At 41.4% G+C, this 27,633-nt stretch overlaps 2 protein-coding genes across 2 annotated transcripts in view; one reads left to right on the top strand and one right to left on the bottom strand.

The window, feature by feature from the left end:
- The window catches only part of fchsd2 (FCH and double SH3 domains 2), a gene marked incomplete at its 3' end in the record, with an annotated part of 72,190 nt that extends 53,126 nt beyond the window's left edge, over window positions 1-19,064 (bottom strand). Inside the window, exons 1-2 of the mRNA XM_083984631.1 lie at window positions 18,927-19,064; window positions 14,865-14,962 (exon numbers count right to left, since the gene is read on the bottom strand). Coding sequence (XP_083840757.1) covers window positions 14,865-14,962; window positions 18,927-18,947 — 119 coding nt within the window. The 5' untranslated portion in view covers window positions 18,948-19,064. The remainder of the gene's footprint in view (window positions 1-14,864; window positions 14,963-18,926) is intronic.
- A 2,768-nt stretch (window positions 19,065-21,832) lies between these two features.
- Window positions 21,833-25,563, top strand: LOC310996250 (P2Y purinoceptor 2-like; the record flags this gene model as incomplete). Its single annotated transcript, XM_083985631.1, has 5 exons — window positions 21,833-21,845; window positions 23,111-23,458; window positions 24,226-24,394; window positions 24,692-25,037; window positions 25,369-25,563. 5 exons carry the CDS (start codon window positions 21,833-21,835, stop codon window positions 25,561-25,563), a joined length of 1,071 nt encoding a protein of 356 aa, XP_083841757.1.
- Between the last annotated feature and the right edge of the window lie 2,070 nt (window positions 25,564-27,633).

The raw sequence follows: 27,633 nt of genomic DNA, 5'->3' as shown, positions 1-27,633 counted from the left end.
CAAAAGTTGAAAGGACAATCTAATGTTGTATATTCTAGTGATATTAATATAGCCCAATAAATGCTGCTTCTCCATTGTCCTTGGTATTCAAGTAACTTTGAGTATGATGCATTAATCATTTGATTTCTTTGTATTTTACAGCCTCCACCGGGAAAGTTCTTCTGCCGCAGTATTTGATTTGAACGGCTAATGTAAGGTAAATCTAAAACCCTAGGTACCTATCATTATTAGTTTTAAGTTGACTTTTATACTGATATGAAAATCTAGTTCTAATCAGGTTTGATTTATTTCTGTGTGTATTTTCCAGATTCCAAAAAGATGAAATGGTCTTGTAAAACGTGTAGATTTGAGGCTGACACACGGACAGAATTGTTGAAACACTACAGACTAAGACATGGAATGGTTAGCCGTGGCCAGACAGTGCCTTGCCTTTATAAGGATTGCCCTTGTTCATTTAAGACGTTCAATGCCCTGAATATTCATTTATCCAGGCAGCACCCCGAAACAGTGACATCAAAAGAGGTTCTATCTTTTAGTTGTGCCCTGTGCAGTTCCGCTTGTTTTGATTCAGAGAGGCCATATTTTGAACATCTTGGAAGCCATTTGAGGAGATTTGAAGTAGTTGCATGTGTATTCAAAAACTGCACCTTCACCTCAAACATATATTCAACCTTCGCCTCACACAGACATAGGAAACATTCTCCACACAGCCTTGAAGACTTTAAAGATGAAGTATTGAAAAAATATTCAGATCCAGTTGGTGCTCAGGATGAGCCATTGTTTGAGACTGAGGAGGAGGATCCTCAACCTTTGATTGAGGAAGACAAGGATCTATCTCGGCTCATAAAGGAGAAGTTTGGCAGCCTTTTTCTAAAGTTAGAGAGCACCTTTAATGTGGCAAACAGGTGCATTGATGAAATTGTAAATGAGCTTCAATTCATATCATGCACAGCATCAGTTCCTGTTATAAGAGAGTTGATCGAGTCTACTCTAAGGACCCATAGCTGTGAGTTGGACACAGCTGTGATCTCTGATTTGGTTAAAATTCTCAGCGAAGCACACCCAATAAGCTCAGCTTTGGCAAGCGATGGTCCCTTTTCAACATCTTACAAGAGAAGAGAGTTCATGAAGGAACATTTTTTAGTTGTTGAACCAAAAGAGTACATCCTCGATGAAAAGGAGTGCAAAACATTCCAGTATGTGCCAATACTGCAATCTCTATCACAGGTTCTGAACAACAAGAGCAATCAAGAAAAACTACTGGATACTGGTAAAAATTTGGCAACAGCCTTACAGTACCAATCTTTTCATGATGGATCCAACTTCCAGATGAATGTTTTTTTCTCTGAAGAGGACAGACTTAGTCTTATCCTGTACATTGATGACTTTGAGGTGTGCAATCCCTTGGGAACATCAAGAAAAAAACATAAAGTCACAGCTGTATATTGGATCTTGGGAAACATTCCAGCACAGTCTCAATCAGCATTGACATCCATTAATTTAGCCGTTTTGTGTAAGGCAGTGGACACCAAGACATTTGGATACCAGAAAGTGTTAGAGCCACTGCTAACGGATCTGAGGACTTTAGAAAGAGATGGCTTATTCGTTTCTGGTTTGGGAAAAGTTGTCAAAGGAACTGTTATGTGTGTGGTAGCAGACAACCTAGGAGCTCACTCAGTTGCAGGCTTTGTTGAAAGCTTTTCTGCTTCTTATGCTTGTCGTTTTTGTCTTGCTGAGCGGTCTGAGTATCAGTCAAGAGAGGTGAGATCTGGTTTTTTTCAACAGCGAACTGAGGAGCAACATGCAGTACATGTTCAGACTGCTTTGTCTAGTCTGAATAATTCCCCATGCTATGGTGTGAAAAAACAATGTGCACTGTCTGAAAAGCTTGAGCACTTTCATGTTACATCTGGGTACCCTCCAGATGTTTTACATGACCTTCTTGAAGGGATCATTCCATTGGAATTGGCTTTGTCTTTTGATGCCCTCATCAAGAAGAAGTATTTTTCTCTTGTTGAACTAAATGATGTCATCCTTCAGTTCCCGTACAAGTGGAGTGATAAGACAAATCGCCCTCATCTTGTCCCCGGCAACTTTTCAAAACGTAAAACGGTAGGAGGCAATGCGCATGAAAATTGGTGCCTGCTACGTCTGCTGCCTCTGATGATAGGTTTGAAAGTACCTGAAGATGAGCCTGCGTGGCAGATGATAATGACGTTGAAAAGCATTGTGGAGCTTGTTATGTCACCAAGTCATACAGAGGAAAGCATCTGCTATCTTGACAGTTTAATATCTGAACATCGCAGCAGACTTCTTGAAACTTTTCCTCAACAGAAGCTCATCCCTAAGCATCACTTTCTTGAACATTACCCCCACCTTATCCGAGAATTTGGTCCTGTCGTTGCTCTGTGGACCATGAGATTTGAGGGGAAACACAGCTTCTTCAAGAGAGTTGTCAGGCACACAGGATGTTTCAAGAATATCTTGCTTTCTCTTGCTAACAAGCACCAACTCATGATTGCAAACCATCTCCACGAATCGAATGCAGTCAAACCATCAGTCTTGGTTACAAAAACAACAGAGGTGGCATTGGATGTTCTGAAGGATGACATTAAAGACGCATTGAAGTGCAGATTTCCAGGTGTCACAAGAGTACATATTGCCAACTCTGTGAACTGTTCAGGGACAACCTATGCTGCTGGAATGGTGGTGTGCCATGGTTCTACTGCTGGGTTGCCAGACTTTGCAGAGGTGCTTCAAATCATGATAGTTCATAACAAACCAGTGTTTGTCATCAGACTAAAAATGGCATGGTACAATGAGCACCTTAGAAGTTATGAGTTGGAGAACACAATCAATGAGAAAGTAATTGAGCAAAAGGATCTTCCAGATTTTTATCCTTTGGCAACATACACTCTGGCAGGAAGACGTCTGGTAACATTGAAGCACCACATTTGCCTCCCTTATTAGTGGTCACAAATGCGGGATGCATGTTGAAATTTGAGTTTGATCATTATGTGAAATGAAAAACTGCAGATAATGATCATATTCTAATGAGTTAGGCTAACATCAGCACACTGTACATAGTTGTAACTTAACATTGGAATGAATGTCTGCAAAGATTAACAAATATTTTTTTTTGTTTCTGTCTTTCTCTGCCAGGATGGGCACGCCAGCAAAGCTCCGCATAATTTTTGGAGACGATGATATTCGTAAACTAATCCTACCAGAAGGCATTCCAAGCAGCCTCGCACAACTCATTGGTGCCATCCGAGACTCTTTTGATATTGCTGGCGATTTGTCTGTTCTTTACCAGGACATTGATTTCGATGGTCAGTTTTTCACGCTGACCAGCATTGAAGATGTGGAGGATAAGGCAACGTTAAAAGTTGTGCCAGTCAAGCCAATTGTCCTCACTCTCAGTTCAGTGGAAGAAATAGAGTTTGACTCGCCTCCACCACAAGAATCCTCTGACACTATCTCCACCCACTCATCATCAGACACCACCATCATTCTCTCCTCCCCTGATGAAAGCGGAACTTCCCGACGCTCTCAACCATGGCCAGCCAGATTTAAAATACCAACATTTTCCTTTGATGTAGAACAACATTTGCAGGCTGGAAACCAAGCATTCCTGAAGAACGGTGCCTTGCTCAACAACCCAAGTTTGACGAGCAGCATACTGGAGAAGCTTGCAGAAGTGGTTTTTGGTTACACGGCATACCCCACAGGGATTCAAATTTTGACAGTGGTCGAAGCCTTAATTGAAAAGTTCCCATGTCTCACGGAACCGGGGTCATTTAATGGCCTTTATGGGTGGCAGCAGAGGATGAAATGGAAAATGGGGAATTACCGTGCTAAATTGAGAGGCCGTCAACTTGCCTATCCAGAGCTGGAAGTGAACTCACTGAAAAGACAGAGGTCAAATGAGAATGGTTCAAGCAAAGGCATAAAAAAGCCCAAGAAAGCAGAAGTTAACTACCTGCCTCCACTGCCAGTTGGGGACACAGAAACCACTTTAGAGAAGGAGAGGGTAGACATGCTGCAAGAAATTAAGAAGAAAAACAACGAGAGGATAATATCTGAGAAAATGGAAAGATCCTTTTCCCTCAGAAGACAGGAAGTCGTAAAGCAGTGCCCCGCCATTCAAGATTTCCGGGAGAGATGGCCTGCTCTTTTCTCTGAAACTCAGGTAAAACAAGTGTCTGTGTGTTGCATTTATAAATCTATTAAGAAAAACTAAATAGTATAATTGTACCTTCTTTTTTCAGATCAAGGAGGAATTCAAAAGAATTACAACGATTCCCTTGGAAAGAACCTTTCTCTCTAAGCTGGACTTCTACACTCCAAAAATGCAGGAGATATTCAGCAAAAAAGGCGGAGTAGCTGGGACCAAAATACGACCACTTCTGGATTCACTCAGCCAGGTAAAGCAGGGGTTCCCAAACTTTTTTGGGTCAAGACCGATTATAGAAATTTGATGTCTTGATGGGAGGGGGGGGGGAGGAGGAAGAGAAGGGGGGAGAAAGGGGAGGGGGGAGGAGGAAGGGAGTGGGAGAAGGGGGGGGGGAGGAAGAGGGAGAAAAAGGAGGAGGAGGATAAGCAGGAGGAAGAGGAGAAGGAGGGAGGAGGAAGAGCAGGAGGGGGAGGAAGAGGAGGAGGAAGAGAAGGAGGGAGAAAGAGCAAAAGGAGGGAGGAGAAAGAGAAGGAGGGAGGAGGAAGGAAGTGGGAGAAGGGGGGGAGAGGAGATGGAGGGAGGAGGAAGAGAGGGAGAAAAAGGAGGAGGGGGACGAGCAGGAGGAAGAGGAGAAGGAGGGAGGAGGAAGAGAAGGAGGGAGAAAGGGGAGGGGGGAGGAGGAAGGGAGTGGGAGAAGGGGGGGGGAGGAAGAGGGAGAAAAAGGAGGAGGAGGATAAGCAGGAGGAAGAGGAGAAGGAGGGAGGAGGAAGAGCAGGAGGGGGAGGAAGAGAAGGAGGGAGAAAGAGCAAAAGGAGGGAGGAGGAAGGAAGTGGGAGAAGGGGGGGAGAGGAGATGGAGGGAGGAGGGAGAAAAAGGAGGAGGGGGACGAGCAGGAGGAGGAAGAGGAGAAGGAGGGAGGAGGAAGAGAAGGAGGGAGAAAGGGGAGGGGGGAGGAGGAAGGGAGTGGGAGAAGGGGGGGAGGAAGAGGGAGAAAAAGGAGGAGGAGGATAAGCAGGAGGAAGAGGAGAAGGAGGGAGGAGGAAGAGCAGGAGGGGGAGGAAGAGGAGGAGGAAGAGAAGGAGGGAGAAAGAGCAAAAGGAGGGAGGAGGAAGGAAGTGGGAGAAGGGGGGGAGAGGAGCAAAAGGAGGGAGGAGGAAGGAAGTGGGAGAAGGGGGGGAGAGGAGATGGAGGGAGGAGGAAGAGAGGGAGAAAAAGGAGGAGGGGGACGAGCAGGAGGAAGAGGAGAAGGAGGGAGGAGGAAGAGAAGGAGGGAGAAAGGGGAGGGGGGAGGAGGAAGGGAGTGGGAGAAGGGGGGGGGGAAGAGGGAGAAAAAGGAGGAGGAGGATAAGCAGGAGGAAGAGGAGAAGGAGGGAGAAAGGGGAGGGGGGAGGAGGAAGGGAGTGGGAGAAGGGGGGGGAGGAAGAGGGAGAAAAAGGAGGAGGAGGATAAGCAGGAGGAAGAGGAGAAGGAGGGAGGAGGAAGAGCAGGAGGGGGAGGAAGAGGAGGAGGAAGAGAAGGAGGGAGAAAGAGCAAAAGGAGGGAGGAGGAAGAGAAGGAGGGAGGAGGAAGGAAGTGGGAGAAGGGGGGAGAGGAGATGGAGGGAGGAGGAAGAGAGGGAGAAAAAGGAGGAGGGGGACGAGGAGGAAGGGAGTGGGAGAAGGGGGGGAGGAAGAGGGAGAAAAAGGAGGAGGAGGAAGAGCAGGAGGGGGAGGAAGAGGAGGAGGAAGAGAAGGAGGGAGAAAGAGCAAAAGGAGGGAGGAGGAAGAGAAGGAGGGAGGAGGAAGGAAGTGGGAGAAGGGGGGAGAGGAGATGGAGGGAGGAGGAAGAGAGGGAGAAAAAGGAGGAGGGGGAAGGAAGTGGGAGAAGGGGGGAGAGGAGGATGAAGAGAAGGAGGAGGAAGGAAGTGGGGGGAGAGGAGGATGAAGAGAAGGAGGAGGAAGGAAGTGGGGGGAGAGAAGGAGGAGAAGGAAGAAATAGGGGAGTAGACGGAAGGAAGAGAAAGAGGAAAAGGAGGAGAAGGAGGGAGGAAGAAAGGGAGAAAAAGGAGGAGGTAGGTAGTTGGAGAAGAGGCGGGGAGGAGGAGAAAGAGTGGAAACTAGTGGCAACCCCAGCCAAATCCAAAATCGCAAAAGATCCACTTTGGGTCCCGATCCATAGTTTGAGAAAGGCTGAGATAAAGTTTAAAATGCATAAAGTTACTTTGAAGTGGATTAACCTACAGCAGTTAAGAGTAATGCCCTCAGAGGATCAACCAATGCAGATCCAGGATATCATAGTTTTTTATGAATTTTGATGTTGCTTCTTTTGACATGTATAGATAAGTGAATCATATGGTACTTCCTACACAAGTATCTTCTGTCTGTTAAAGCAGCCACATGTTGAAGCCAGACGGGAGGCTGTTATTCGCGCCCTGATGGAATTCCTGGGGGAGTCTTCAGGGGAACTCATCAAGGACTACAAGGTAAATTCAAACATTTTCAGATCACAATGTTCACTTGAGTACATTATATTGTATTCTTATTCACTTCCCCTTTAAATACAACTAATTGTCAGAAAATTCCCATTTTTGAAAATGGAGCTTTTATTGGTCCCTTTTGAAAAATGTATTTTCAAATATTTTCCAAAAATGATTAATATTTCTGTTTGTTTTTTAACAAACAAAAATGTCATATGGAAGCCCATTTCCACCAATAAAAAAAAAATAGATAAGAAGAAGAAATCCCCATGGCAAGTCATGATAATGAGGTTTAAAAAAGAAAAAGGTTATAATAAAAAGTCATAATTATTCAGTTCAATTACTTTGGCACCCTTTGTGGTTCACAACTTTTTATTTTGCATGCTGGTTGGCGTGAAAACAGTTTCTGTCCTGTCAGGCAAAAACAAACAAAATGTTGAGCATTCTTGTGTGATGTATTGATATGATAAAAAAAAAAAGAAAAAAAAGAATCCCAGAACTAAAATTGTAATCTAAATGTACCAAAATATGTTTACTTGAATGATGATAAATTGTATATTGCTTGATGAAATTTTGTTTAATGCATGAAAAGCAAAAAATGAAAACATGAAAAACAGTTAAATTTGGGGGTAACGATTGTCTCTCCTCACTTCTCTTTTCTCCTCTCTCTTCCCTTTTCTTGTGTTCTTTTCTGTGTCCTCCCCTCCTTTCTCCTCTTCTCTCCTCTCCTTGATTCTCTCTCCTCTGCTTTCCTCCCCCATTTTCTCTCTTCTCCTCTGTCCTCTTACCTCCCCCTTCTCTCTTCTCCTCTCCTCTGCGTGCTACATGCACATCTGTATTATTCAGTGTTTCCCATAATGAGACAGGAAATAAAGTTCAGGAATCAATGGAGTTGTGCATAAGGTCCATAAGGCCTGATTTACTACAGGTTGTTTGTGAATGTAAAAGCGATGGCAAACTTAAGCTGTTATCGAAATATTGATATTTTTGACAGTAGTCTGTAACTTAAATAAGAAATTAAGCTCTACTATGCACCTGAACATGGATCCACATATATTTTACAGGGTATCAGCAGAGAGGCAGCTCAAGAGGACCAGGCTGAGCAAGTCCTGAGGATCTGTGTCTACCACACAGGAGAAGAAGATGAAGGTGCATCCGACGCTGATGTGTCGATTGTGGTTGAAGGGACTGAGGTACTTGACAACTGTGGAAGTGTTGCAAAGGCCTGTCTCCTGCTGATGGGCATTGTTTATGCCATGAACTTGAGTTACCCACCAAAAATGAAGTACACTTTTGAAGTGTTCCAGAAGCTTCTTCTAGAGCTTGATGTCCTTAAGCTGTCCCCAAAGATCCTGTCTCTGCGAAACAAGCTTATAGCTTGAGTGCACATGTTTGACCCAAGAGTTGTCCTTTCAAAGAGGGAACCAAAAGAAAAAAACGGCACATTTGTTCATGTGTCTATGTTCTCGTTTTAATGATGTTATTTTTATTTCAACTTGTTGCACTTTATGAATGTGTGCTGTCTTCGGGTCGAGGAAGAAGGGGAGGAATAGAGAAAAGGAAGGAAGGGAAGTTAGATCAGCATTTTCAAGGTAAACCAGAGGTTCTCAACTGTTGGATTGTGGGGCCATTTTCAAAGGGTCACAGATGTGAGTGTTGTATTGTTTACAAACCTGTTTGAACATATTTTATTGAAAAACATATTTTTCACCCAATAGTTGTCCTTTCAAAGAGGGCACTAAAAGGAAAAAAACAGCACATTTGTTTATGTGGCTATTTGTCTATGTTCTCATTTTAAAGGGATAGTGCACCCAAAATTGAAATTTCACTCATTATCTACTCACCCTCATGTCGACTAAGAGCTGGAAGAAGTTTCAGAGTCCTCCGTGGCTTCTCTGAGTTACAGGGGGGTTCAGCGCAGCTCTGCACTGCCATATAATGGTAGTGAATGGACACCAACTGTCTTTGTAACAAAAAGACAAACCAAAAAACATCCAAATACCTCCATGCTGCTCGTATGTAATGTCCGTCTTGTACTGAAGCCCCGAAATGCGAAATTGTCCTTTGTAAGGGAAGCTTCTCGAAGCTCCACTTCCTGGTTCGTCAAATTCGGACGAACCAGGAAGTGGAGCTTCGAGAAGCTTCTGCCATAAAACAAGCTTGAAATATAGACTTATTTAATTTTTTCAGGACAATCTCGCATTTCGGGGCTTCAGTACAAGACGGACATTACATACGAGCAGCATGGAGGTATTTGGATGGTTTTTGGTTTGTCTTTTTGTTACAAAGACAGTTGGTATCCATTTGCAACCGTTATATGGACATGCACTGCTACGCCGAGACCCTCTGTAACTCAGAGAAGCCACGGAGGACTCTGAAACTTCTTCCAGCTCTTAGTCGACATGAGGGTGAGTAGATAATGAGTGAAATTTAAATTTTGGGTGAACTATCCCTTTAATGATGTTTCTATTTAAACTTGTTGCACTGTATTAATGCATGTTGTCTTTGGGTCGAGGAAGAAGGGAAGGAAGGAAGAAAGGAGAAAGGAAGGAAGGGAAGTTAGATCAGCATTTTCAAGGTAAACCAGAGGTTCTCAACTGTTAGATTGTGGGGCCATTTTCAAAGGGTCACAGATGTGAGTGTTGTATTGTTTACAAACCTTTTAAAACATGTTTTATTGAAAAACATATTTTTTCACAGAAAAATAAATGTGTTGAATTAACAGCTGCCTCATTTTTAAAGTCATTGTTTCAATACACAAAAACATTAAGAACAAATTTAGGCAATTTAAACTGCAGAAAATATGTAAAATGCTGTGTAAATGTTACTTACATATAGTCCATAAATAAAACTTAAAAAGGTATTTAAAATTACCTTGAAAGGCCATTGATTTTTAGGTGAGATTTTTCAGTTTGCAGCAGTCAGAGTCTGAGTAAAACTTACAAAGAAGGAGAGAGTAAAATTCAATGTCCATATTAATAATAATCAGTAAATTACCTGAGGTTTGCTAGTAAAAGTAACTTGTATCCTGCAAGTAAGGTTTACTTGATGATCGTCCTTTTAGAATTTACTTACAATTTCTAAGTGCAAAAACTTTCCTAGGTTTTCCTAAGTAAATAACACTCCAAATTTTTTTCAGTGTACTGAGATACATTTTAGTGACAGCTCTCTGTAGGCTGCTCACTTTGGCACAAAAAAAAAGAAGAGAGTCTGCATAGTTTGAAAATCCAGAAGTTATGACAACCTGGGTTGTTAAGTAATATCCTATCTGATGCAAAAAGCCTGATGCTTTGACTTCATGTGGTGGAGGTCAAATGAAAAAGAGAATCCCAGCACCAGATCCTCATTATCATGCTGTGACAGAACCAGAAATAAAAACAGGAGCAGAAAGAGTTGACCAAGAGATAAAAGAAACGACTCCCTCACAGTCTAAATTAAGGAGTGTTGCTACGACATCACTCTGATCAGCTGCGGTTTCTGACAAAGGGAAGTCAAAGAGCTCGCTATGGAGACACAAAGACGTTTCTCAAACAGAAATGCTGTTTGCAGTCAGAGTTGGTAGATGTCACAGTTTTTTGAGATTATAATAAGAGTAGCATCTGTCACAGAATAAAGCTCCTATGCTGACAGACTGCTTAGTGCCCTGTCATGGTTAATTAATCAGAGGAAATTTGTATCTGCTGACATTGTTCTGACAGGGACCAAAATTAATTAAGCATTGTGTGTTCTATTATACAAATCCTGAAACTGCTGCTGTGGCACACAGATAACTGACAATCACAAACAGAAACACTGTCTAAATACGCAACCAAATATCGTGTCAGTTACATAGATCTTGTGCCGCCTTTAAACAAAACGTGATCGCGCTGGTAATGAGAAAAGCTATTTTAAGTGTGCTACATTAAAATGCATCACAGCTGGATTATTTTTTGGTTACTCAGAAATAAATTGTTTGTTATTTTTTATGTAAACACAATATTAGATACTGAAAAATCCTTCAAGGATAACACAGTTCCAAAACACAACATTAACCAACTACCTTAAAACTATGTGCTCAAGATGTGGCATTCTGATATATCATTACCACCCTTTTATTATATCATCAAAATAAATCTTCTCTCACATAAATAATGCTTGAAGATCACCTTTTCTCATTTTGAGACAAAAAGAAGCTTTTATGCCATCCTCTCAGCCTCTTGTGGTTGAGAATAATACCAGAAGTTGTCTGCACTGTCATTCCACCAATTACAGAGGCCGCCTAATTACATTAGCTGGGTGTGAATCAGCATTGCATTAATCTGGGTCTTTTGTTTCCAAATGAATCCCTGAATTCCAGTTCCTCCTCTTCCTAAATTATGCAGGCTTCAGAGAAAATCATTAATGATAGCATTCTAGGTTCAAATTGGGGAGGCTCATCTAGCTACTCAGCATGAAAACCCATTATGTTTTAATGATATCTGCTGATAATTCCCAGGATTTGGTCAATAAATTTGAGTGAGACACAAATTTCATTTATTCCATGCAAATCTTCTACACAAAACACAGAAGGGGGGGTGTGTGGGGAGGGGAGGAGGTATAAATTCCTAAAATCACATAAAGGCCCACATTTTGAGCCCGTCCCCTCCCATCTAGTTCAGGCATGGGATACATAAAGTGACACTTTGTTGTCTCACCTCGTCTCCATTATTAATGACGCTCTTTGCAGCTTCAACTTTTCGTATTCTGCCATGTTGTGACATTTGACATCACAACCTGTCTGGAGAACTTGAGTATAGGTCACAGGAGGGATACACCGTTGTGAAGGCACGCCGCAGCATTTTCCCACAGAGCTGCAGGGCAAAGTATTGTGCCATGATGATAGCCTTTTCTGCAGTTCAGTTGTATTAACTGATCTACATCCACAGATAAAACTAACATGAGAAAATAGCAGTACTTGGAGCTGTCAAATATCTTCTTAGCAACAGTTAGGGTCAGTGAGCACATGAAAGGTAGGTCAACATCACTAAACAGGTTTGTATGAGACTTGACTATTTAATGATCAGTGTGTGTGTGTGTGTGTGTGTGTGTGTGTGTGTGTGTGTGTGTGTGTGTGTGTGTGTGTGTGTGTGTGTGTGTGTGTGTGTGTGTGTGTGTGTGTGTGTGTGTGTGTGTGTGTGTGTGTATTGCTGTTGAGGCAGAGTCAGACATAAGGGTATGGGGGATTTAGCTGGATTGAGGACACCAAGTTGACTCCCTGAGTCCACCAGCCCGTCATAGTTTTCTCCTCTCTCTCTCTTATCCTCTCTCCTAAAACTAGTCCAGCTAAAATGCAGTCTCAGAGGATTAAAGACGCCACCCTTTCTCTTTCTTCCTTTATGTCTTTCTATCTGCGTGGTGCTCTTTCTTTTCTCTTTTATTCTTTGCTTCTTTACCTTTCGCTTCTTGGACAATTGGCTGAAGGAGTAGCTGAATAGCTGAATTCATTATAGCTAAAGCAACTTGCATATGTAACTGTGGCTACTGTGTGCTTTGATTAAAGTCAGCCTGTGGATTAATTAGGGTAAATAACCTCAGAGCAGCTTTTGGGATTTAAGAGTTAAAATCTACTGTAGGCTTTACGCAGGGAATTGTGTGCTTTTCAACTAAGCGTGTTTCATTATATGGCCTGCAGGCTCCAGCTATTTTGATTTTTTTTTTTTGGAGGTTATTTAATTGTCAGAACTTTAGCAAAGATCTAGCCGGGCAAATGCAGTCCATAAAAGCAAATTCAGAGTTTTAGTCGCAGCCCAATTCCATTAAATGAGCTTTTTACAATGAGCATTAAAGGGACAACGAGGAGTTTTGGAAAAACGAAGCGTTTTCGCGTTATTCTCATGACTCGCCACGAAACTGAAAGTAAAGAAACACTGGTCGGCTCGACCAGCATTTCCGCCACCACTAATAATAACAAAATAACGATAGAGACAAAACGATATATACGTATATCGAAAATGGGCCCATTAACAAGTGTGGGTAGCGTAGATTCATCCACATTAACGTGAGACTTTTTTTATAACCAAATAGAAACTCCTCGTTGTCCCTTTAATAAGCATTATTCTAAATGTTGTGTAGTTAGTGAGCTATCTAGACTCCTACTGTAGTCAATTCACTGTAGCTATATCTGCAGGCATAATTACTGCAGATATCCAGTCTGTTTCTTGACCCTGGGTGGGGAAAGGTCAACAAATGCTTCTTTCTGTGGAAACCACCACTGCACCATGAACAATACAGCCAGCTGGGGATGCACTTGTTTTAAAGAGAAAGAGTTTTTAAAAGTTGTCATCAAGTATTGGTTTGCTTTGCCATCCAGGACTGCAACAGTGAGTCACTGAGTCTTTATGGAGAAACAAAACTATTGTTTCCTCGTCCAATGTGACATCTTTACGTGTCTGATTTTGTCTGAGCAACAGGTCAAAAGTAACGCAAAATATTTGGTTCACAATCCAGGTGAAAGTTGGAACCTTGAGCTGCTGAGCAAAACTGTTGACATGTATTTCTGTTGATCGACTAATCAAGTCAAATGATTATTTAATTGACCTATTTATCTGATCACCTTATCCTTTCTCATCACATTTGGACAGACAACAACAGAAATACAAAACTCTAAACACAGGCAGTCATCACAGTTTCCTCACTCAAAAGGAAAGAAGTACCTTATGTGGTACTGTACATGCGATGCATCAGATCCTATTCAATTATATCTTAATAAGATGCTTAAGGTCAGGGCAAAAAGGAAACTAATCGATATCACTTTTTCTTGCTCCACATTTCTGTAGCCTACTGGAACGTTTCTGATGTCCATTCAACACAAAAGTTATTTTACTGGTATTGATGAAAACAGTTTGCACCTTAGCCAGCTGCTGCTCTTTCAGCACCTCAGGCCCTGTACTGCTTTAAAAAACAGCTGGATCTGACAATGGTAAAAGAGGTCAGAGTAAGCACGTACTGAAAGGCCATCTTGCTTGCTGATGTGAATTACCGATATCCCTAACCCCTCTGATCTTCTTCGATAAGTTAGATGAGTGACACACTAGCTAGAGAAAAAAGTAACACTGGTCCGTCAGTGCCTTGCTCAAGGACACATCAACAAAGCAGATGCTTGTTGCTGCAGGAGCTTGAGTCCAGGACTTCCAATCAAAGGCAGCCTCCCTAATCACTGCACCACCCTGCTGCTCTTGATTTTTTTTTGATCATGAGAGTCAGAATTATCAGAAATAATTACAAAACATTAAAGGCTACAGGGGCGTACAGAGAAAAGACTGCAGGCAGCATCTTTCAACCATGAGGATGACAAAGTCAACATGGAGATCTCTACCCAGTGGCTTGTTGCTCCATCCCTTCCTGACTGAAAGAACTACTAACACATTGTGGTTGCATATGCTTAACTGGCTCTCCCCCTGTCCCACAAGTGAGACCAGGCCCTTGTTCGCTCTCCAAAACCCAGCAGCAACGAGGCAATCTGTTCTCAAACAGCTGGAGCTGCCCCCAAGAGTGAAAGCAGTAGAAGGAGAGAAAAGTCTCAGAGAGAGAGAAGAGGTAGAGAAAGCATGAAAATTAGAAACAGGGAGGAAAACAGCGATAGAAGCATGAAAGTATTAGCGAGTTTGCTGTCATAAATAATCAATGCTTAGTCAACACAGAAAATGAGAGCGTGTGAAGGAACTAGGATTTCCTCCCATTGCCAAATCCAAAAGGGACAAGTGCCAGACTCGCACGTCATGAGTAAACAGAGCAGAGCCAAAATGAAAAGGAGAGCTAGGGAGGCAGATAAAAAAGATAGTCGGAGCAAAGGAGACAGAAGAAAAAAATGGAACTGAGGGAGAAGGAAAAGATGACAGACTGAGATACAGATTGAAATTTGGAAAATAAGAAAGGGAGAAAGAAAGAAGCGAAGGAGTTGGAAGAGCAGGAAGAGGGCAGCAGGAAATTCCTTCGTCATTTTCCCGACCCTTTGTCCTTCTCAAAAAACTGAAATATGACAATACCCCTCCTCCTTTTTTTTCACTCATGCCACTCCTCCCTCACTCATTTCTCTCTCTCACTCTCTCTCTCTCATCGTGCATGGCTGTGTTCATGTGCGCATGCAGTCAGCAATGATGACTAGATTTCAAATCATCTGGCAGCTGGTCAGCACATTCCTCAGTTCTTTTGCAGAGGACGAGATCAAGACTGTGTCAGAGAGAGTACGTGACCCAGAGAGAGAGCAGTTCATACCTCATGTCTTCCAGCAGGTCACATTCGGTCTGGTGTTTAAAGTGCAGTCTTGTCATCTGCTCCGTGTGTGTGTTTTTCAGCTCCTGAGTCACTTTGACCTGGAGGAATTGAAAAGAATTTGTCATTTATTCATCCCTCTGCTCTGCAAACATGTCACTTATCTTCCAACTCACATCATTTCATCTACAGAGAGAACCCAACACTGGAATTAATCAACTGTCTTTCCATACTGATATATTCATCAAATATCAGTGATGAGATATCAAACTAGTTACCATCTGTTCTATACATTAACAATTAATCAGGATTTTCCCCCTGAGTGACCAGATTCAATGTTGCATGTTATCACCAAAAGTCAAACACCAATGTCACAAATGCAGCATCACTATCCAAAAGGACAGTCACTAACAATTACTTTCTTTATCAGATAATCTGTTGATTATTCTTGGATTAAATGTTTAGCATATGAAATTCCAAATTCATAATGTTGACCTTGGATTTTTTTAAAGAAGAGCCCAAAAAGGTGACATCTTGTAATGTCTTTTTTCTTTCCATCTTTCCATTTGAAGATTTGATATCCAGGGATATCCAAGGATATATCGTTGTCATTTTAAGAACCAAAAACCCTCTCAATTCAATTTCACAACCCCCTCTCAGTCTTCCCTCTGGAGCTCTAGTAAGAACAGTTCAGCCCTGTAGACGGAGCGCTTTAATACTTTCACACAGTATTATGTGGAGTCTAGTCCTGCTTTGTAATCCAAAAAGACATATCACTTTGCACAATATGTGACCTTTAAAAATGACACACATCACCAAAGAGTGACAAATCCTCCCATTTTAGCAATTGTAGTAAAACTCAGGTAATGATTCAAATATGTCATGACATCAGTATCACCCCAGTCTACTTCCATCTCCCAGTTAAGCTTACTGAATGCATGACGCATGTGCACTGGTACGAACTGATAAATATCATTATTGTTCACTGATTTTTTCAGATTAAATCGATATGTCACGTCTCGTGGGCAAAGTCAAGGATCCAGTCAAAAAGACTGGACTGTACAACTGGGGTTAACTGAAGTTCGGATTGTTTTGTAGTTGAATCTTCTCAGTCTAAAATAAGTCAATTCTGAGTCAATTATTTTTTGTTGATATGGACCAGTTATTGTGTCTGCAATAAAGATTGATTTGATTTGATTTGATTGTGGCCTACATAAATACACAGTCACACAAACAATATAACCTCCCATCAATCTACCTATCTGCCAATCACCTGTCTTCTATCTTTACTGCACTCAGCTATGGAGTCAACTCAACAAACACGTAGACATACACTCTCCCATCAGTAATCCATCAACATGAACAATCAGCATCAGGCTTGTGTGAGTCTTTTGGAGATTCTGGCTGGAGGAGGCATTTTGCAGCGAGAGGTGACTGAGTGCATGCACGTTAGGGGAAGAGATGAAAACTGTATCACAGTAACTGTATACACAAAAATAAATTTGGGGCGGTCAGACCAGGGGCTGTAATCTGTACACACACTCACAATGTCTTGTACAAAAACAGACAAAGAGCTCACCCTTAATAAGAACACAAACAACCATACACACACACACATACCCACACACCTCCTGCCAACACACACGGAGTCACTGTGAAGGTCATTGTGTATTGTCGGGTGAATTCCATCGGCTATTCACCAGAGAAACAGTGGGCAAATTCATGACTGTTCTCTTCAGACAAAACAATCAACAACGTAATGTGCACAAAACTGGCACACGCACACACACACACACACACACAGTGCAGTGCTCCTTTCTTTCATGTGCTGTGTCTTTGAAGATAAGGAGGGAGTGGTTCATTACATTATCGGGGCAAAATGACTTCACTTGATTTCACCTTCTATCACTCATAGGAAACCACAGGGAGAAGGGAGGGAGGGCTAAAGGGCTGACAGGGAGATGGGGAGACAAAGTGAGAGGAAGAGTGGTTGAGGGGAGGTTGTGTTTGTGAGAAGAGGAGGGAAATGTGAAGTGTGAGGAAAAGTAAAGAAGGAGAGAACAGAAGATGGGGAGACTGAGACTGAGACAGACGGTCAGTGACAGGAAGACGAACGCGACGGTGAAATAGATTGGACGTAGACAAGTTAATTATGTGGCACAGTAAAAGAGAAATTCAGTATATTAGAGTTAATGTTGAAGGAAAAGGGTTGAGCTGGTGTTCGCTGATGCAGCAGGTAGCACTATAATACTGTTATAAAAGTGGAGCCTATGTAACCTAAACAGTAAAATGCATATTGATGTCGACATCTTACCTGTAAAGTGCATATAAGAGAAGACTGACAACTGTGTTTAGGTGCTGACAAGCAATGATTTACCCAAGCAATATATAAACAATATTTATACTTGCATGCATAGATTTGATTGGTTTTGGTATTCTTGCATCTTTTGCTATTGCGTTTTCCTCCATCTTTGTGTCTGGAAATGCAAATTTTGTACACTAGGCTATATAGGCTACCATTCAAATTCAAATGTCTGTTGCAGGGATTCTCATTTTTCAATCTCCCAGCTGCACCACTCTTATTTTTAAACTGTATAAAACAAATATATGAGAGTCAGCTGTATGTGTAATGCTGGGAGAGAAATGATTAGTATCCAGCAGCCAAATCCTGATACACTGTCTGTGGTGCTGTGTCCTATACTGAGTGTGCCAGCCACACTGGCAGCAGGGGGTTAACACATCAGTATTTTGTAATTTCTGTTTTATTCTCTGATGAATTCTCATGGCAAACTGAATGGGGGAAAACACTGACAGCTGACAAATGAGATCTTACAGGATTAATATGACTCAAATGGTGCATTTGATCACACAGAATGGAACCAGACAATCATATTGGTCTCTACAGCCTCTTTAATGAAAGGACCTGTACCTCTGTGCCCGTGCGTGTGTGTTTATTTTCCAGACATGACATGACATGTTCAAGGCCAGTCTGTGTCTAGAAACCCAGAGCATAAATGGTACAGAGGGAATATGTGGTAATTAAGAGAAAACTGCTGCAGAGGTTCACAGCAGGGTAATTGGCTCTCATGCATCTATTTCAGGACAACACACACACACACACACACACACACACACACACACACACATGCACTTACACACTCATAGAAACCAATGGACCGGTAACAACACACAAACACACACGCTCACACACACACACACACACAGGGTACCAAGCTATAGGGGACTGTCCACCTCTTATCCCATACAGAATCGATAACATGCCTCCAGTGTGTGTGTGTGTGTGTGTGTGTGTGTGTGTGTGTGTGTGTGTGTGTGTGTGTGTGTGTGTGTGTGTGTGTGTGTGTGTGTGTGTTGCTTTTGTCAGCTCAGCCTGTGTGATGATGATGTGACCACGGATGGTCTTGTCTTGACACCAAGTAGAAGCAGCATCTCAACGTGGAGAAAGAACCGACAGCTCTGGTTGTGCTGCTGTCTGGGGGGGGGATTCACGGTCGCAGCTTCACGATGTATAAAAGGAACAAAATAACCTCTAATGCTACATACACCACACTGCCTGTACTAGCTTTAACGTTAATGCCACAAGTTAACGTGCAAATTCTGTTTTTCTTTTTCATTTAAAGTTGCGTCTACAACAGGACGTATTAAAAAGAAAAAAGAAAAGACAACCACAATATCATTCTTATTTACAAATGCCATTTTCCTTAAGTACTTAAACGCCTCATGTTAGCTTACGTAGCGTTCTTAAGCTAACGTTATTTGACGTTTGACGGTTGACGATCCGACGGCTGGACAGATGCATATTAATGTCACTAGGTTACAACCTAACCTAGCTAGCAAACGCTGCTAGTGTTGGCTAGCAAATGTCTTGCCCCACACACACATTTTAATTTTTCTAAAGCCTTCATTGCTGGACGCTGTCCGCGTGGTTAGTAAAAAAAAAAAAAAAAAAAAACACACAATATCCGCATGTAAGGTTACTACACTGTTATCTGTCATTGTCTGTACAGCCCAGCTTAGACATAACGGACTCTGGAAATCACTCACCTTCCTCGGCGGCGGCTGCATTTTGGAGTATTGACATGAATGGTATTTCCCTTGTGAGAGGTATTGTAATTCCAAGAGGAAATCCAAATCAGTGTGGGACTAATAATGTGTTTCCTCCAACAAAAATTAAAAAAAAAAAAAAAAAAAAAAAAATCCTCCCCTCTTGACGACAAGGGAGGAAAAACGGGAGTTAGATTTGTACTCCGGCGGCCATGATTGATGATAAATGCCTAGTTTTTTATACAGAGGCAGAAACTGACGCTGCGAGGAAGAGACCGCACACACTTGTGTTGGCTGCTGCCACTACTAGAGGACTGTGGTGTGTACTGTACTGTGTTGTGAAGTAGGGGAGCAAACAGGCAGAGGAGAGAAAAAAGCAGAGGGAAGGGATGGGGTGGTATTAACACACAGGGATCCCCCTTCATGAACACAGCCCAACGGCGTCTCTGTGTGGCGGGAACCGGGACTGCACCTCGTTTGTGCTTAAAAAACACACACATCAGGAGCAGAGACATCCTTTTTTTTTTCTTTTTTTTTTTTGTTCTGCCCATTTTTCCCGACACTATACGCCCGATTGACACCGAGTCCAAGCAGTTTCAAACCAAATACGAGAGCAGAAATGATAGCGACTAATAGCATCAGCTGTTGACCACAAAGCACCGTTGTTTCTTCTCTGGAGGAGAAAAGGCAGACAGCCTGGCATGACGCGAGCCGAGGAGGCTGCGTCCTGCAGACCTGCATAGCAACAAGAAACCGCAGTCGATCAAAGAAAAATCGATCATGGAGTGGGACAAAAAACAATTAAAAACGGAAATACGTGAGAGAAATGAAAACAACTAAAATGCATATTGAACATTTTATTTAAAATCTATGTAGCCTAGCCTATGATTATTAAAAACTATAAGCTTCAGCTCAAATTCTGATGTCATCTAACATAAATAAAATACAATGATAAATCACATCATAATCTAAATTACTTATGTGTAATGTATCCTTCTAAAATTAACTATCTCTGTCCCTTTTTTTTTTTTTTAATCTGTGGGATATCAGGGAGCAGGAAGGGTAAAAATGAAGTCACTGGGTTCATGAGGTGAAGTGGATGCTGAGTGAACAATCGAAGGAATACTTTACAATGCAGGGTGTCTGAACTCCTTGTAATGAGTTGGCACCAGCAGCAGCTGGTTTTATACAGTCTTCAGTTTGTGTATGTTGGGTGTGAATGTCCATGGTTTAAAATTAATCAGGTATTGAAATATTTGTGCTGTAGCCTATATAATTCAGTAGGAAGATAGATCATAAAACTTGGTCGACCAGTGTAGTAGGCTATAGGAATTTTGATAAACCTCTCAAGGTTGCGTCATAGCTACTTGTTGCTGATGGGAAGAAATTAAATCAATGTTATTGTGGCCCAGAAATACAAGTGCTCACACTGCTGGTGCCAGATTGCAAATGATTGTTGTATGGTTGGCAAGTTTCAAAGTGGCAATGTCTTACACAAAAACAAGTGAGTGGTAATAATGTGTGACCCTCACCCCCTTACCCCAAGAAGCATGAATTTTGGCAACACTTAATGAAGTTGCTGGAAGGGCAAGTATCTTACTTCATGCCTCCTACGTGCAATAGCCAAGGTTAAGGTTAAGGGCTATGTAATGATTAATACACACCGTTTCTGGAGCAGGTAAACCATTAAGTACTCTTTCTCACCTTCCTTCTGAGTCTAACACACTTTAAAGTAACACAAGCACACTCAAACACGTGCACACGCGCACACACACACACACACACACACACACACACACACACACACACACACACACACACACACACACATTCAAAGAAAACAAATGCATCTCTCTTACGCCCACACACATAACTTTCTGCAAGCAGCACCGAAGAAAATGGCTGGCAGTCATTGTTGGATTGGATTGCTTTGTTAGGATGCCGCCAAGATGTTTATGGGTTATGATTTCTCTTATGATTTGACATAGAAGCATCCATATTTCTTTGGCCTAACAGAGGTAAGAAGATATTTTACAGTGAAGTGTATTAAATTAATTATGTCTCAATTTGTGTGAAATGCAAGGATTATGTTATACATTTAATGTATATTGTGTTTTGTTTTTTTTATATAAAAACAGGTCCACAGTATCTTACTGTAATGTCGATACAAACGTTTTAACAAAGTACTCTCAGGAATGTTACTGTAAATTGGGAAACCTGTATGCTAATAGCTGTGGGTTGTTTGTAGTAAGATTTATCCGCTCTCAAAAAGCATTTCTATTTTTATGCACAGGTGGTAGAAAGAATAAATGAATAAAAAATAATAGTCAGTTGTAATAAGAAATTGTTTTGATTTCCCCCACCCTTTTGAGAGCCATACTATAAGGAAGAGTAAAATGTAATTGTTAAAATGATATACGCCTAAACTTATCATAGTTATTATTACACTTATTAGCCATTGTTTTACTCAAATAGTGTTGAACAATGTCTTTTTGAGTTTACGACACAAAAAAGTCAATATTTGTGGGGGGCCGAGCTGGTGACAGCCTTGTTTTGCAGTGTGTCCATTTGACTAGATAGTCAAATGGACAGTAAGCCCCAGGCTCCAACTGCTCACCTCCAGTGTGCAGGCTCCAGCTTGTCAGACATGCACACACCTCAAGACGCTTCAGACACGCTCACTCACAAGTATCTGGCTTAGGCAATCAGCCATAAACTGGGACAACTATGAGAGCGAGGATACATAACATAGGATGATCCACTTAGGAAAGTCTTTAAAAGGCAAATAACACTCACACAGTGTAAGTAATTTCATTTTTTCTTGGGGTTTTTGTCTTTTTTGTGATGAATCATGAATATTTACATTATGAAGTATGTCCACGCTTAGAAGTAAGCGTGGACACAGCATGTACACAGCAAGTAAGGGATATTTGCGGGGACTACAAAAGACTGCTCTGTCTGACATCTGTTATATGTTAGATTTAACTTGGAGCTGTTTTGAGGAGGGAAAGAAAGGGATAAAACGAAGCGTACAGAGCGAGTAAGATGCAATGTTTTTGTTCGCCTGTGAACTGAGAAACAAGTAAGTTTGGCAACTATTAAGAATTTGCATGTGAAGTTGTGGAGGCATGTCATTTTCCAATGTTACATGACACGTTTAAACTCGAGTTTACAGGTAGGCTATACAGATTTACAGATGAGCAGAAAAATGCACTGAGGTCAAGGAAGAGTGCAGTGTAGCACGCATACCAGTGAGTAAGACGGAGGGAAACATTTGAACAGGGTCTCAAAACAGGGTCTGGTTTGAGTTAAAGAGTTACTCCTGTGTCACTCCCTCTCGCTGCTGAGGTTTTGGAAACTTTTAACACAGTGTGCCAGAATGAGTGCTGTTTTTCTGTGAGAACATAACTGCACTTCAAACTAAAAAAAATGCTGTCACACAAATCTGCAGCTCCAATTTGTTAAAAAATACTTTTTGTTCTGTTTAGTTTTTTGTCTTTTGGGGGGGAGGGGTAAGAGAATATAAAGTTGGACAATATTCCAGGTGTCAAGATGTTGTTGTGAACCACTTGATAAACCTGCTGGGCCAGGGGGTGGAACAGCACAACCTGTAACACACAAACACATACTTTGTACGCTCACTTGCACTGATTCATGTATTCAGCCAGTAAAGTGGCTTAGGATAGCTTGTTCTAATCAGATGTAATATGGGTGATATCATTTAAGTATCCTCTCAATCTCTCGCAGTTCTTCTCTCATTTACTCAACCACCCAGAAAGAAAAAAAAGGGGATTAAGGGAAGTCAGTATTGAAACAATTTGCTTCCTAAAAAATGCACATCAGCATTAAAATGGGATGACTCAGGCCACAAGTGGAATTGTATAAATTTGATTGCAAAATCACAATGGGCTAGTAGTCAATTATACCGGAGAACAGCATGACTTATACAGTATATGACTGTGCTGCTTAGGCATGCCAAAGGGAATGGTTTGGACCATCCATTCACTTTCTTACAAGTGAAGTGCCTCATTACCACACTCTGTATTTCTGAGTGGATAGCTGTAACTTGGTTCAAATGATGGCTATTGGAACAAATGGGGTGATATGACGCTGCATTTAATTTTATAATCCAGCCCTAAACCTTGTTCTTTATCCTTTCTTTTCTTCTTTACCTTTTCCCCCAGGTGTTCCCACAGAGATGGCTGCCTTTGCCAACAACAAGACGAACCATAGCAATCGCAGTGACTACTGTGCATTTAACGAAGACTTTAAATATATCCTCCTTCCTGTCAGCTATGCCCTGGTCTTTGTTATTGGCCTTGCACTTAATGCCACAGCGTTGTATGTGATTGTGTTCCGCACAAAGCGCTGGAAGCCATCCACCATCTACATGTTCAACCTCACAATGTGCGACACACTCTACATCTTCACTCTGCCCTTCCTCATCTATTACTATGCTGATGAGAACGACTGGCCCTTCAGCGAGCCGCTGTGCAAGCTTATACGATTCCTGTTTTATGCCAATTTATACGGTGAGATTTTGACATGGCACACACCCATACGACACATACATACCCACACAAACTGTATGTAACAGATATGGCAGTATAACCACATGGTGATTTGATATAATACAAATTACAATAAAAATTTCTGATATTAGATATTCAATATGGGATACAATGTATAAAAAATAATGATTTTAAGTTACAGTGCTTCACAAGATAACATGATACAGTGCAATATGACACAATATCAATATGACAGATAAAGATAAGATTTAATATTTTATGATATGATACATCGAGATATCGTACAATAGGTACATAATGGTAACGGTACCGAAAATGATGCAATACGACAAAGTCTGTTAAGAGATAATATAATCAAGGCTTAATCAGCATGCACATTCTCCTTTAGGGTGGTGCTGGGAACAGATCCCCGGTCAGGGTCAACATGAAAAATCAACACTTGCTCCCCGCACTCACTTGAAGCTCTTTTATTGTTAAGTCAATGTTTCGGTCTATTGACCTTCATCAGGACCAATATTTGATGAAGGTCAATAGACTAAAACTTTGACTTAACAATAAAAGAGCTTCAAGTGAGTGTGGGAGCAAGAGATAATACAACACCACAATAGAGAGCCTATGGAGGCACAGAGAGAACATGCAAACTCCACAAAGGACTGTCAATATAACGAATTATGTTACAAAACAATATGCTATGACAGTCAGGTGATAAAATATAACTAATTCAACACATATTACAACAGTAGTAAATATTCTTCTCGTCCTGGTAGGTTCCATACTGTTCCTGTGCTGTATCAGTCTACATCGGTTTGTTGGCATCTGCTATCCAGTCCGCTCCCTCTACTGGGTCAGCGCTCGTCGGGCCAGGCTGGTGTCTCTGGCAGTGTGGGTCATTGTTTTATTCTGTCAGGCACCGGTTCTCTACTTCTCCAGAACTAGGTGATTCAAATTGGTATATCTGTCTCCTTTCTTTCTCTTTCTTTTACTCCTTATCTCCCCTGTACTTACCTGTTCACTCTATTGAAAGTGTCTGTGTTAAACTGCTGCCTATTGATTTTTGTGTGTGAAGTTTTGCCAAGTACCTCATCTCAGTGTGGCCTTAATGGGACACGCTGCTAGCTGATAAGTTTTACATTTCATCGCCTTTGTTTCAACACTCCTATCTTTCTCTCTGCCAAACGAGGCAGCAATTGCATTTAATTATCCCAAACTAATGTGTGCTATCCTCTTTGCCAGGGATGTGAACACTGAACGGATCTGCTACGACACCACCAGCCCAGAGCTCTTTGATGACTTCCTGGTGTACAGCTCGGTCGTGTCAGTGCTCATGTTTGCCCTTCCCTTCATGGTGGTGATGGTGTGCTACGGCCTGATGGTGCGTGTGCTTCTGGAGCCAAGCTGTGGGTCTGAGGGGGGGGTCAACGGGGGGAGGAGAGACCTGGCAGGGCGACGATCCAAGCAGAAATCAGTGAAGATGATTATCATAGTGTTGGCAACGTTCATGCTCTGCTTCCTGCCTTTCCACCTCACCCGAAGTCTTTACTACTCCTTCAGATACCTAAGGCAGGTCAATCCAGCACAGGTGAGGACAAACAATGTTATATTCTTTTTTTTTTTTTCATTATTATATTTCGGCCCTTTTGCACTACATCGTGTATTGCACCCAAATTATGTAGCACAGTATTTTACCTGTGTCTAGGTTGCTCCCTAGTGTATGTTTTATTGTTTTAGATATTGTAGGATATATTTTATCATATATTTCCTCTTTGTATTCTATTTATTTTCCTTGTACATTTCCCTTTGGAGCATCCTGGCAGAAGACTTTCCTTCAGGGTGAATAAAGTTATATCTACTCATCTATCTATAGTTGAATATTAATAGCACAGCATGTTATTTGTTTTTATGTTCATCAGGTCAGCTGTAATTTGCTGGAAGGTGCCAGTATTGCCTACAAGGTCACGCGACCTTTTGCCAGCGCCAACAGCTGCGTGGACCCCATCCTTTACTTCCTGGCTGGGCAGGATGTCCGCAGTAACCTCACCAAGAAGAACAAGTCATCTACAACAAAATCAAAAAGTGCGTCGCAGAGCCTGACTACACACCTCTGATCCAATATCTATTTTGGTACAAAGGTAGAAAAGGTTGTGGGGGCTCAATACAGTGCTTATTGTTAATAAGTACTGTAACTGAAAAATGCCAGTTGTCTGTTTAGCGAGCACTAGACCTCTGAGGGTCAAGTCTATCTGTGAATAAGTAAGTGCATTTCCAAGACATAATTAAACTTTACATAGTTATCTAAGCAAATACAAGTGTTTTTTTCTTCAAGAATTTCATTTATATAAATAAAACTTTACATGCATAGTATTTATTTTGAAATGGCACTGCTTGGTCTACAGGATTAGTATAGCTAGTGGATGTATGAAAGTAGCTGAAGTGCAGTTGTTTGACCAGATGTATGGGTGACACATTCATGATGACAACAGGTTATACATATCTAAAAAATGTATGTTGAATCCTTCAAAGGATTGAAAGATGGAGTTTTATTTGTCTGGGGATGTTGAAAAAGCTATTCTGTGTGGAGGGAATTAAAGAACCTGGTGCTTAAAGCCTGGAAGTGGGGGGGTGGGGGTGGGGGTTTGTTAATTATTCGACTGGACAACTGCTGCACACGTGATGTTTATATGTTTGGGTAAGAACAAGTTTTCCTCAGCTCAACTTCCCGAAAGTGTCCCTTCTCTGTTTCTCATTCTGGGCTTCTTAATGCTGATATTGTGTGTACTGTGTGCATGTGTGTGTCACAAAATGTGAAGGAAGAAAAAAATTATGTTGCAATAAACATGTGCAAATTTTGACAATATGGATGTGGTTGTTTTAATCTAATTCATGTGTAGCTCAGATCAGTTAGCTGCTGTCACGTCAACCCTGGTTATGAGTTGGGAAACTATGATTTGTGGTTCAGAGTTGTTCAGAGTTGCTGATAGTTGCTGCACTTGATTTACATTGTTGGTGGCCCAGTTTCATTTAATGAGCACAAAACTACCACTAGGGGGAGACACTGCCTAACAAACAGGACAGGCTATTGCCATTTATTGCTATACAGGTTTCAACTCCTTTACAAACAATAAAAAGCCATGACTGTATGTCAACATCAAGAGCAGCACACCAAACAGTGGTTAAAATACATCCATTCTTTATTTCAAGAGTAAAAACATCATACAGAAAATGTGATATTATATAAATGCAATCTACAAAGTTGATGAAATGAATGGTTTTCAGAGATCCTTCTTATCTACCAGCATCACTTCAGCTTGAAAACGTTCAATAATAATCCTAATAGGCATAAGAATAGTATTTTAAAAAAAGAAGCTCAAATAAAAACATGTAATTGTAACTTCAGCCAATAAATATCCAGTCCTCCAGACATGTTGTCATTTTGCACTTAACAACATAATGAGAAAATATGAAAATGAGTAGCTAAAAAACCTCTATGATTATATTACACTCTTAAAAACCCATGAGGATGTAAACTAAAGCCAAGTGAGATGAATGACTTTGAGGCAACTCAACCACTAATCCTCTGCAGCCACTGGTTGGCGTATTTAATGAAACTATAAAGAATAAGTGTGTGTGTGTGTGTGTGTGTGTGTGTGTGTGTGTGTGTGTGTGTGTGTGTGTGTGTGTGTGTGTGTGTGTGTGTGTGTGTGTGTGTGTGTGTGTGTGTGTGTGTGTGTGCGTGTGTGTGTGTTTGAGTGTTCGTGTAGGACTAGGTTTTAAAAGTTCATGATTAGAGTAGAAAACCATAACAGTGTCACTAAAATGTTGTTCCCAAATGGTGAAAAAATCTGATACTTCATGTTGATCTTTGTCAGCAATTCAGCAAATATGCATGATGGTGTGTGAGGAGTTTGCCTGTGTTTGATTGGCAGATTGCAAATGTCACTCACTGGTGCAGTGCGGCCATTACAAGAGATCTAATATATGTCATCTCACACAAACTGTTTGCTAAAATTATAAAAGCCAAATATGGTCCGTTTCTCTATACCCACCCATATTTACATATGTACATTCATTTACACGTTCTATTCTACAAAACTGAGATTCACCTACATGTCTACTCTTTCACTCCAGGACCCAAATGACCATTGGGCTGCAGTGTCATTGAAAATGCAACAATTATA

Source organism: Trachurus trachurus, assembly GCF_905171665.1.
Source record: "Trachurus trachurus genome assembly, chromosome: 13".
Taxonomy (NCBI): domain Eukaryota; kingdom Metazoa; phylum Chordata; class Actinopteri; order Carangiformes; family Carangidae; genus Trachurus; species Trachurus trachurus.
Note: the sequence above shows the minus strand (reverse complement) of the source record. Positions and strands in the feature narration are given on the sequence as shown.